The sequence below is a fragment of the Oryzias latipes genome, chromosome 3 (assembly GCF_002234675.1).
Source record: "Oryzias latipes chromosome 3, ASM223467v1".
In the NCBI taxonomy this organism is placed as follows: domain Eukaryota; kingdom Metazoa; phylum Chordata; class Actinopteri; order Beloniformes; family Adrianichthyidae; genus Oryzias; species Oryzias latipes.
The window spans coordinates 36,782,524-36,795,274 of NC_019861.2; the positions used below are offsets into that span (position 1 = coordinate 36,782,524).

At 42.2% G+C, this 12,751-nt stretch overlaps 1 protein-coding gene across 3 annotated transcripts in view; it reads right to left on the reverse strand.

The window, feature by feature from the left end:
• Window positions 1-12,751, reverse strand: part of LOC105357636 — a 315,534-nt gene that overhangs the window by 154,575 nt on the left and 148,208 nt on the right. For 2 of the 3 annotated variants that reach the window (XM_023953739.1, XM_023953740.1), the window contains 7 exons: window positions 11,747-11,845; window positions 11,431-11,540; window positions 10,312-10,358; window positions 10,145-10,203; window positions 3,383-3,433; window positions 1,141-1,239; window positions 904-1,037 (listed from right to left, as the gene is read on the reverse strand). In XM_023953739.1, coding sequence (XP_023809507.1) covers window positions 904-1,037; window positions 1,141-1,239; window positions 3,383-3,433; window positions 10,145-10,203; window positions 10,312-10,358; window positions 11,431-11,540; window positions 11,747-11,845 — 599 coding nt within the window. The remainder of the gene's footprint in view (window positions 1-903; window positions 1,038-1,140; window positions 1,240-3,382; window positions 3,434-10,144; window positions 10,204-10,311; window positions 10,359-11,430; window positions 11,541-11,746; window positions 11,846-12,751) is intronic. The other variant, XM_023953741.1, reaches the window with a different exon arrangement.

Here is a 12,751-nt window from a genome sequence, read left to right on the forward strand (position 1 = left end):
GTCTAAGGGCAGGGATGTCCAGTTTGGCTTAGTCAGTTTGATAGTTCAATTTAGTATTTTCCTATTGAATTCTATGTACTCATAATCCTTTTGATATTTTGTTTAACTTTTTCAATTACCTATACGAAAGCCCATTGAGACGACTGTTGCTGTGAATTTGGGCTATAAAAGTAAAATTAAATTGAACTGATGGAAAACTGACTTAAACCACGCTAACACCTCAGCAGGTAATGGTAAATGACGAATATTTATATAGCGCTTTTCGACCTACAAGGACAAAGCGTTTTACAGTCACAGCCCCATTAACCCAGTCACACACATTCACACACTGGTGTCTACTCCACTGCCAAACACTGGTGCCCGCCTATCACCAGAGGCAGAGGTGAGGTTCAGTGTCTTGGCCAAGGACAACCTACTGTTGGGCGTGCAAGGTGGGAATCGAACCTGCAATATTACGATCATGGGTCGACCGCCCTACCGCTGCACCACGGCCGCCCCCATCTCCTTTTTAAAGACACATCCTGGTGTTTTCTAAGAAAAATGAAGATTTAATAAAAAAATGTTATATGTAAATGAGAAAGGGAGGGTCGTGAATATAAATAAAGAATATTTTACATTACTGTAAACATTTTAAATTCCTGATTTTGTTTCTCACCACAGATCGTTACATAACATCTTTAGGATATTTTCAGTGATTTCAAAACCTTTTGTTTTTAAACAGGCTAAAATTACACTGTTAACTAGTCTAAGCCTTTGTGCATGTGGAAATGCACGAGTCTTTATATTGGCATTTGTGTCTCTGTGTGTGATTATGTGCGTGTGTTATGATTCAAACTGCGTATTTAAATTATTTTACAAACCAGTGTCTTATAAAAATAATTTAAATACGCGTGTGTGTTATACCTGGTTACTGGACGTTTGCTCTCCACATCGTCACTCTTGTTCATGGAAGAGTCTTTAGGGAGGCAAAGTTTAGCGTTCATCAACTCTTTGTTAGCTCTCAGTCCATAATAAATGTTGTCATCCTTCTCTTCTCTCTGCACATACATGAACACACACACATTTGCACAGAAACACACACGTGCACGTCTGAGTTCTCTCTGTCTTCATCTCATCATCTTCATATTTTGAGAAACTCACCTCAACTACAATCTGTTCTTCTTTCAGTTTCTTGATGAAATCTTCCTGTTGATCATTTAGGTCCTTTTCACCACGAAGAACGAAGTCGTTCCTCTGAGCCTGTTGGAGACCCCCCCCCACACACACACACATCAGTAAATAAATCTAGGACAGTTTGTCAGAGGTTTGCTTGTTCTGCATCTTTTAGGAGAGTGATCAGAAAAGGTTCAGTCTGACATCACCACCCAAACATGGAAACGTCCCTTTGAGGCTTCAAAAACAGCTCAGATGAAACTGAAGCCGGGTTCTTGGATGTTCTGGTTCTTCTTCAGAAATGCAGCAGTTTTCCCAGAACTATTTCAGAAACTCTTGAAGATGAGACTTTGCATGGAACATGAATCAGCCTCCAACCTGCCTGGACCCATGGAAAAACCATCATGGATCGGCCCACTTCCAATGTGGGATTTCTTTCAGAGAAGAACTTCCAGTGGTCTGAAGACCAGAGCTCCCCCTAGAGGTGACTGTGATGTCACCTACAGAAAAACAGCCTTGGGACAAAATGCTCTTTCTGTGAAGGCCGGTATATTTTGGAACAATCTCTCCCTCTGTTGGAGAATGTGCAACACTACAGACTTTCCAAACCCGCCTTAAACAGCTTGAAAGTAAACCTGGAATCGTTGATGTTGAAGCTGTAACTTTGCATCTTCCTCTGATGTTTTCCTTTGATTTTATGTACAGATTTGTGTTTTTTTTTAACTCTCTTCTTATCGTTCTTTGGTGTAGGGCTGGATGATAAATCGATTTTATTGATCAATTAGATTTGTTGTTTTTGATGATTTCTTTTTAGGAAAATCTGCATTTTCTTTTCCCAGATCTTTGTTTTCTTGGGTTTCTGTTGTTAGAATTTAGATCACCACTGAAGACAATAAATACCTCAGTTTATTTAGAGGCATTTATTGTGGCTACAGGAATTTTTAATCTGCAATGCAAAGCTATTTTCTACATCGGAAAAAGGGTCACGAGGGGTTGAGGCATTCAGACATAGCACTACTGAAGGCCCAGCTGTGTAATGCAAGGTCGGCCACTGTTTTTGACTCATCAGATAAATTGGCTGGTAGAATAAAAAAAAATCTACCAGACAAATTATTCAATTAATATTATATTAGGTCAAATGCAAACAGAGAGGAAATCACAACATCATGAAAATATCTGATAGAAACAACAGTGTTTCTTAAAGGAGCTCCTGCATTGATTTCTAATCCACTTTGCCTTCTGCTTTTCAGAGGGCAAAGTCAAAAGTCAAGCAGATCAGTGGTAGATGTTCCTGCTAAATCCACCATGGATTACATTAAAGTCAGCTCTGTTCTTAAATGACACAGATCAAAAAGTTCTCTGTGGCTCTGTGTCAAACTGGACAAGGCTCCATGTGACTTCCTGAAAGTTCTTTCAGATTAGAAGGTCTGAAAACTGTGATGTTGCCTAAGCCTGCTAGAAGGCCCTGCTGACACGACTCACAATCTGGTTGGTTGAAAGAAATGAACGTCAGATATTGATTTTGCATTGGAAATTCACAAAGTCCAGATTGAACAAAATAGATTTATGACAAACTATATATTGTATTTGTGTCCCTCACACTACAGCGTCTCTCAACAGATAAACCCCACCTCCAGTACCCTTATTGAGTCTGGTTATGTTTTCTTTTTTTTTTTGGTAAAATTACCAGAGTGAAGCCCGTTGAGACAACTGTGTTGTAATATTTGGACATAGAAATACAATTGCATTGAATTATTCTTCCTTTAGATGGACTCTTCCTCTCCAATGTGATCCTTTATAATAAATTTGGGAACTGTCCGTGTTATCTGATGGTAGCTTTATTGAAACATGAGCAGAAACTCCAGATTATCTGGTTTATTGTAATAATCTGTCTATATTTGTATTATAGCATTACAACTACTAAATCTCATTCTTTTTATGTGAGGCTCCAGGACAACCTCTGTTGTGATCTGCAGCATCAGAAATAAATGGATCTGAATCTTTCAATTGTCTTAAACAATCAAAACTGTTCATGAATGCATGAAAAAGGTGAAGTTAAAGAAACTAAATTCAGCTAAGGTTAAACTTCTGACTGAATTCTCTTTTCCTCAGATTCTGACAAGTTTTCACATCTGATCAGGAAAACCTTCATTTTTCAGAATTTACATGAAGAATTTGTGAGTTTCTCTTTAAAGTGGAAAAAAGTTCTGATTGGCTGGAAGAGACTTACCATTTCATTGAGGAAACACTGAGCCCTCCTCATTTTAGCCTTTCGCTCTTGCTGCAACAAACACCAAACAAACAAACAAACATCAGATCAAAATGCGTCTTCATTGTGGATTTTTCTTCTGTGTCCACGCTGAACACTGGGGAGGGGCCTCCCTCACAAGACTGATTCAGCTGAACGGGATTGCTGCAGTTTACCTCCCAACCCGTACCCTTTTCCCCCGCAGACATATATGAACAACCCATGCAGGCGGGGCGGGCGCAGGTGTCTGCGGAGGAATGGCAGCGACGCCAGCAGGAAGGCTGGTGCTACTACTGCTGGGAGCTGGAGCAACTTGTCTCCTCCTATGAAGAAACCTAAAAGGGTGAGTCAAGTCTCTACTGCTGCTGGACCCACACGGAGACTCACTTCTGGGATGGGGGCAAGAATGTGACAAACACAGTAATTGCATCCCCACTTGGAACCAATCCAAGAGGAAAGTTATTACCACAGGTGTTCAAGACACCGTAAAATGGTTTCATGTGTGTAATGGGTATGGCTTAATAAATAGAAACAATACAAAAGAAGATGTATTTGTTCCTCAGACAGCGATCAAAAACAACAATCCCAGGAACTTTCTTCGTAGCATTGGAGATGGAAAGGTTGTGGAGGTTGACGTAATGGAGGGTGCCAAGGGCTCAGAAGCAGGCAATGTGACAGGTCCAGGTGGTGTTCCAGTAAAAGGTAGTTGCTACGCCCCTAACAAACGGCATTTTCAAGACAGTTCTTCCCCCAAGGACCTAGACTTGCTGATCTGAACAAGCCGGCTGAAAGACAAGTTGCTGATGGTCTTCCAGTTGCCGACGGAGATGGGTCAGAGGAGGCGGGCGCTCTGAAGCCTCAGCAGCATGTCGCCGTAGAACGGGAAGACCACCTCTTAGTGAGCAGAACAGTCAAGTTGAAGAGCAAGTTAAAGAAGGTGGTCAAACTTTGCAACAACCAACACCCCAACAGAGGTTTTAGCGTCCATACCACAGATCTGTCTGCCTTCACCAGCCACTTAATCAACGCACAGAAGAACAAAAGGCGCCTGCTCCGGAGGACACCAAAGAGCATGGGGAGGCAACAGACAATCAAGGCTAGAAAAACACACAAACACTACTTACTTTTAAATAATGTGTGTCATCAAAAGTTCTTTCGGGTTCTTCAAATACTGTTTAAACAGAATAACATTATAATTCAAAACAGAAATACACCTGTAGAGTTTTCCAAAACATAGATTTAATGTGTTTTAACTCCCAATTTTCTTTTTGTCTCTCTTTTTCTTCCCCGTGCATGCTCATACAAGAGTCAATGAAATATCCCCACGAACGCGCATCGCGGCCTCTGTCAGTCCAGTAAATCCAACCAAAAGAACTCCCCCAAAAAATAAACTGGTATACCAGTAGAATAAAACTATGTTATTTGGGTACCCAAGAAAAAAAAATGTGTCGATCTTACCAGTTGGTCTTTTTTATCAGTTTCTTTAAATGCGCCCACTCACGGGATCGGGCACGTCGCTCCCCTCGGCCTTTCGGTTTATGCTCCCCCGTCACTCATCTGGACTCCACAGAATGGTTGGTGGGATAAATCCAGCAAGCAAGGAACATCTAATATCTTGTAAGTCTTTGGTCACGGGAGAAGAACACGGCGGCAACTGTCAGCGCGTCTTTCACCTTCCTTCTTCCCTCTTTTGCGCACCTGTTCCGACCCCATTTAATAACCTTGGGACGGGACTGCCGTGCGTCAGGTGAACCGTCGGTAACATAAATAATAAACCCATGAACATTACACAACGACCACATCCAGAAATGACAGTGGATAACATATTTCTTCACAAAATCAAACATGTTAGTTCCCTCATACACAAACACAGGTAGAACTAATGTTTCTTCTTTTTTTTTTCGCTCTTCATAGTCATAATGTGACCCCGTCACACATCTAGAAACTGCGCCAACCGTCTAGACCAGCGGTTCCCATCCCCAAGCCGCGGATCTGTACTGGTCTGTGAGTCATTTGGTACTGGGCCGCACCAAAAAAATAAAATAACTTACATTGCTTCCGTTTTATTTTATTTCTCAATTTGAAAGATGTTTTATTTTGAAAAATTGCCAGATTCTCTGTGACATCCGTCTATGTTACTCTTGACGCAGACCAAGGCACTCTTCTCGGTTACGTGATAGGTTACCGCTAAAATAAAACCCAGGACCTAGCAAAATAAGTAAAAAACAAACGTCTTTGGAAAGTTTGTTTGCCAAGGGGAAAAGGCCAAGCCAGGAGACAAAAGAGCAGCCTCTACCCCCCCCCCCCCAAAAAAAAAAGAAAACTAGATTTAATAGACAGTATCAGGAGTCCTAATTAAATACAGATTTATCCCAACAGTAGATTCCCTCCAACCATTCCGCATTGTTTTGAGTCGGATTTTTCATACACTTGGTATTTGCGGTGTATCATATTTTGAAGGCATGTTTAAACGTTGTCATAGTGACCACAGAGTGTTGTGTTTACTTATTTTTTGCACCATGAGAGTGGGAAGGGGAGAGGATAATGAGACCTGTGCGATGAGCAATGTTACGCATGTCAAAATAAAAGTCCAGAGTTTGTCTTATTACGTCTCTCTGCCTCCTTTATCGTAGCCTTGCTACAAGTATCTCTACGCCACATTTAAAAGGTCGGTCTGTGAAATTTGCATTGACATGACATGAAATGGGTCCGTGGCGCAAAAAAGTTTGGGGACCGCTGGTCTAGACTAATGTTTTTCAACCTTTTTTGAGCCAAGGCACACTTTAACCTTGACAAAAATCTCACGGCACACCAGCATTCAAAATAAAAAAAGAAGGAGAAACTCTACAGTCCCTCCATGATCTCATGTGCATTTTTGTGATAATTGTGGCAGAAAAAGCTGAAAGCTGTTTTTTCTAAAAGATGTAATAAAAGTTACGTTGGAAGATTTAAAAACTGTTTGATGTGTGTTCATTGTGGTTTCAACACAAAAGGAAGACTCATTGTGCGCTGAGATGCTGTCACTTTATCCCAATGCATCATGGGAGATGTAGTGCTAAAAACTGCCGCAGAAGGCAGACAGACTCTCTTCTCTGAACTTCATTGTTTTGCTCACTTGTTCCACAGTCTGACACCGGATTCTGTGGAAAGCTACACCGCTAAAGATGAGCTGGAATTTTTGTTTGAACTAAGAGACTTTATGAGCAGAATCTGAACAAGGAAGTGAAGACTTTAACCACTTCTGATTGGTCAGACTGTTGACGTTTGATTAAGCCTCCAAGAATGATTGGTGGAGACAGTTAAAGGGGCGGGACTTTTCCGAAAACAGCTGAAGCTGCAGCTAAATCGCATTACCGTCATTCTTATCAAACTGTCTTTAATAGAATCAAATAAACACAAAGAAATAAGTATTTTATGATCTTTCATATTCCTAACTCCTCAGTGTTTTACCAGGATCTGTTTGGATGAACACAGAGCTGAAATCCTGGAGATGGGAAATGTTTTTAGATCAGTTAATGAGGGCAATTTCCCACGGCACACTTGACCGTCTCCCACGGCACACTGGTTGAAAAACGCTGGTCTAGACGATGCAGGAAAAGAAGTTCTGAGTTTTCTGCCTCGAAAAATGATGCAGACAATTCTGCATCAGAGCCTTGTATCCCCCTTCTGACTTCAAAACAGACTGACGAGATGCCTTGTCAAAATCCCCACACACAGTGCCTTGCGAAAGTATGCAGCTGAATAATATTGCATGCCTAATATTTCAGTCTTTTGTTTGTTAAAAAAGTTTGAAATATACAATAAATTTTGTTCCACTACATAATTGTGTCCCACTTGTTGACTCTTTACAAAATATTAAAGTTTAATTTCCCTATGTCTGAAGCCTGAAATAATGCAAAAGGTTGAAAAGTTCAAGGGGGCTAAATACTTTTGCAAGGCACTGTATGTCTCCATAAATTCCCCATAAAGCCCTGCAGCCAACTGAGCCAGCTGCCGTAACAGTCCCCACGCCAGCAGAGTGACACGCAGTCACATGACACAGGAGAAAAGACGGGAGCTCTCTTTACAGCTGAGCAGCCCTGGGACTGGGAAAGGTATGTTTTTTTAGGAGCAGACTTCTGACTTCTACATGTCCTGTGGTCCTGGACCATCTAGTGTTGGTCCTTGAGGGGGGTACTGTCGTATCTTGTCCATCGTATCTTGTCGGTCTTTATTTTGTCCTGAGTTTTGCACTTTTGGTCTTGTGTTGCACTTCTTGTTTTGCACGAACTCTACTCTTGTTTCAGGCCTTGTTACTTCCTGCCCTAGTGTGTTTCCCTACGGGTGATTGTCTAACACTTGTCTAATTGGCCCCCTGCGTTTAATGTCTGTGTTTGGTCTTATCCCTTGCCACAGCAAAAGCCTTTGACTGAGAATAAAGCCTTTAAACTCTGCATCTGCATCCAGGCCTTAGTTCTGTCCTGAAAGAACACTTTGCCCGCAAAATGCAGGACTGCTTGTGGTTCCTAGAATTAGTAAAAGTACGGTTGGAGGTAGAGCGTTTAGTCACCAAGCCCCTGTCTTATGGAATAAACTCCCAGCTCATGTAAGAGAGGCCGACTCAGTTTCTACATTCAAAGTTAGACTGAAAACATTCCTCTTTGGACAGGATTATTGTCAGACTAGTTAGTATTCAGAGATTATTTAACTTAATGTTAATGTGTTTAAATTAAACTTAATAATAACTATTTCTTTTAAAAGGCTGCTAGAAGTTGAAGCTGGGGTAACTATGGTGCTCTGGGGTTCTGTCCTCTTTCCTGTTTTTACTTCTACCCTTCCTCTCCTCTATTCTTGATCATCATTTATCATTTAATTTTCCATGCCTCTGTTTGGTACAGTGATTCATGTATTGTCCCTCTTTTCCTCTCCCCTCCTGGGGAGTGGGAGTGCTTCCAGACTCCAGTTGGCTCATCCGTGCTCCAGTTCCTGACCGTCTACCTCGCCTTTGCTCCTGCTCCTTCACCTGGCTGTGGATCCTGCCTCTGGCTCATCTCTGGCTCGTCTCTGCTCTGTACCTGACCGTTTACCTCGTCTCTGCTCCTGCTCTTACACCTGGCTGTGGTTCCTGTCTCCGGCTCGACTCGCGCCTTTGACTGTCCCCCCAACCACGACTGGATGAAGCTCATCTGCTGGACGTTATATATGTAGTTGTAGATTTAGATAAGTTATTTCTTCTCTAAAAGTTCTGGTAAATCGCCTGTCCGTCCTGGGGGAGGATCCCTCCTTCATGTGGACCCCCCTGAGGTTTCTTCATTTTTTCCAGGATCCGTTTTTTTAGGAGTTTTTCCTTACCGCGAAGGGGGGTCTAAGGGCAGGGATGCCAGTATAGCTTAGTCAGTTTGTTAGTTCATTTTAGAATTTTCCTATTGAACTCTTTGTATTCATGATACTTTTGAGTTCATGTTTTACTTCGAAGCCCATCGAGACGACTGTTGTTGTGATTTTGGGCTATACAAATAAAATTGAATTGAATTGAATTGAAAATGGTGGGCAGCCCCAAGAAACTAGGATTTCAAAGCCCCCCTTACGACCCACACCACAGTAGCCAAAAACCAAACACAGCCCATGGCAGGAGCCGCCCACCACCCATTTGGAATCTCATCAACAAATGCCAGAGCAGAACCAGGCGCCCGACCCGGGTGCCCCAAAGATAATTATGCAACCACTACTCCTCCCCTACCCCGCACACTACATTACCCCCTTAAAAACCCCTTCACCCTAAATATCCCTCCACCCCTCCTCCAGTATCCGCCCACATGGACCTCCCCATCCACCAGAGAGGAGGGTGGGCCCCAGCGCGCTGCAGCAAGGTAGCCCCTACCTGTCCCCACCTATGCACTCTCACACTCACACACATTCTTCTGGTTGCCCCCCGTCACCACACAGTAACCTCCGCCGGCCAACCAACCCCCCTTGCACTGCACACCCTGCCACTGCCTTGACCAACAGGATCCCCACAAGCCAGGCTGCCCATAGAGGACCCAGGCGGGTAAAGACCGGCTGACCCTTCCCTAATCCTAATTATGCATCTTGGTGTGTGTCTGCTGTTTATGTGATACAGGTACAATGAGGGGTATCCGGCCCCTAGGACCCCAAGCCCCCCCTTGCGATCCATGCAACAGCAGCTCAACACCCAACCCGACCCCTGGTCACTGATCCTGACCATCAGCAACCGCTCTCCCCGCGCCCAGATGAAACCAACCCAGGAACTCATGCTAGCCAAGTGTGCAGCCCCCCCACCTCCCAGGCAACCAGAGTCATGATTTTTGTAAATGATGCACATTATATTCCTTTTAATGAATTGGAAAATTTTTAATTTGAGGAAATGCAAATCCCAAACTTTTTCTTGTTTCAATCTAAGATTAGAGGACACTCTGACTTTAGCATTGATTATTTAGACTGACAAGTTTGTCCCTGAAGGGTCCACGACAACGTCACAAGTTCAAATCAAAGTAAAGTCTGTGATACAGAGTCATCAATGAGTTTGATTCAAGGTTCAAGTCATTGTTTTACTCCTTTAAGTTTGAGACTAAAATAAGTCTCAGTGGAGCCAAGTTGAAGTTTCTGATCCAAGTCAAGTTTGATGGGAACTCTTGTTTAGACTTCAATCTTCTCTGAGGATCAAATCCAAGTCTGAGTTTCTCTTTCAAACCATTAGAGCCTCAACTTTCCACAGAGCAGCAGTTTTCTTTGGATCAGACTCACCTCATACAAGCAGAACTTTTTTTCAAACACGCCTTTCTCAATCAGAGCATCCAGATCATCTGTCAGAAATAACATTGTATCGCTGTGAGAAGATGCTGCACTGCTGCACATTTTCTATGCTGATGATGTGTTTATGATAAACCTGAAAAACAGCAGCTCCTACTCACCTCCTGTGTTTATCTCTGTCTCATTGAGAATGGATTCAAGTCTGGGACTGAGGGAAAAACAAAAGTGTGATAAAGTTCAGACTATAGAAACATTGACAGTGAGACACATTTTCAGACTTTCTCCTGTTGTTGTTAATCACAGCTTAACAGAGATCCTGATTCTGGAAAACATACAGAGTTCTCTTGTTTGGTCCAAACCAGAGTTCAGCTGAACTTTTACATCTGACCAAACAAGAGAACCATCAGAGGAAACCAGCTGGAACGTGGATGAAACATTGTTGCGATAATTGCACATATGTTACATAAGTAAGTCATATTTACTGAACTTTTGAACTATTGTGTGATCATATATGGTAAAGTGTTTGTGTGTATTTCTTTTCTGCAAGAAACTGGTTCTCAGGAAAACAGGAGATGACCCAGCACAGCTATCTTGCATTGACCCGGTGACAGCTGGTCACCTAAGATCTGCAGGAGATGGGCCCTAAAACCACAGGGGTCAACAACAAAGCTGTATCTCATAGGAGCAATTGTTTCTTTTAAGATGGTGTCCAGATTAGCTTCCGGACCTGTGTGGGCTGCTTTTACTTCCCCCACCCCTTAGAAGCAGACCTAACATATTTGTATTTAGGGAAACACCTTGTTTTTAATAAAAACGAGGAGGCAGACCCTTGTAAATTCAGAGTAAATTTAGATAATTGCCTGAGTGCGTTCCCTGTCTGGTCTCTCTGGAGAAAAGATTTAAAGTGAGTCTGAGTCCTTTCTTCCTGCTTAAATATAGCTGAGAAGTGTTGGCTTAGATTTAGATCCAACATATGTCCGATGGAAAAGTGACTTGAAACCAAGCTAACACCTCAGCAGGTCTTCTTTGTAAAGACACATCATGGTGCATCCTAAAAAATCTGAAGATTTTAATAAAGAAAACTATTTGAATGGGAAAAAAATTGAACATTCAGATTCCTACCTGGTTTAAAAAATGTTCACATTTATTGCTCTTGTTTTTAGACTGAAATAAAACAGTGTAACAGTCTTTGCCTGTGTTCATGTGGATACCTGCATGTATACGTGTGCGTGTGTGCAGGGATTGGTAAACATGCATGTGTTTGTGTGTTTGTGTTGTACCTGGTTGCAAAGGTGTTGCTTTCTGTCACATTTTCCTTGCTTTGTTTCTCCTTTACCTCCTTTTTTTTAACTCGCAGTCCATAAAAAATGTTGCCATCCCTCACTTTTTCCTGCACATACATGTACAGACATGTGCACACAACACGTGCACGTCTGAGTTATAATAATAATAAACTTTATTTGTATAGCACCTTTCAAGATAAAAATAGCAAAGTGCTTCACAGTAAAACACGGTAAAACACAGAATACTGAGAAATTTAAGAAAAAGATTTCTCTCTGTCTTCATCTCATCATCTTCATATTTTGGGAAACTCACCTCAACTTCAATCTGTTCTTCTTTCAGTTTCTTGATGAAAACTTCCTGTTCCTTCTTTTTGTCCTTTTCACCACGAAGAACGTAGTCGTTCTTCTGAGCCTGTTGGAGACCCCCCCCCACATCAGTAAATAAATCTATGACAGTTTGTCAGATGTTTGCTTGTTCTGCATCTTTTAGGAGAGTGATCAGAAAAGGTTCAGTCTGACATCACCACCCAAACATGGAAACGTCCCTTTGAGGCTTCAAAAACAGCTCAGATGAAACTGAAGCCGGGTTCTTGGATGTTCTGGTTCTTCTTCAGAAATGCAGCAGTTTTCCCAGAACTATTTCAGAAACTCTTGAAGATGAGACTTTGCATGGAACATGAATCAGCCTCCAACCTGCCTGGACCCATGGAAAAACCATCATGGATCGCCCCACTTACTTTCTTTCTAACTTACAGTTTTTTCATGACCATAAGGCGCACTTAAAAGTCTTACATTTTCTCCAAACTGTAGGGGGAGCCCAATGAGGCGGTGGGCCTAATGCGGGGGTCGGCAGGAGCCGCATGCGACTCTTTAGCACTGCCCTAGTGGCTCCCTGGAGCATTTTCAAAAATGTTTAAAAATGTAAAAAGATGGGGGAGAGAAATATATTTTTTGGTTTAATATGGTTTATGTAGGAGGAAAAACAAGATACAAACATTCTTAACGTTTTCCAATGCTGTAATAATGTGTAGAATAAATATTACATTTCAACATTTCTGTCAACTTAGTTTTGCGTCATCGCCTGCGACACACGTTTCTACCAGCAGGGCAGCAGACCGCTAGTGGCTGATGTAAATGAACCACTGTCAGTTCCGTGCATTGCTTTGTAACAAATCACCCTCCACTCAGCGAGGGGAACGTCACAACGCCGTTCTACGGCTGGGGCATTAAATACCAAGACAATCTGCCCTCTAATATTACCAAGAAAAAAACTCATAACAGTTTGTTTGTGCAGCCGTGTACAGTGTGAGCATGACAA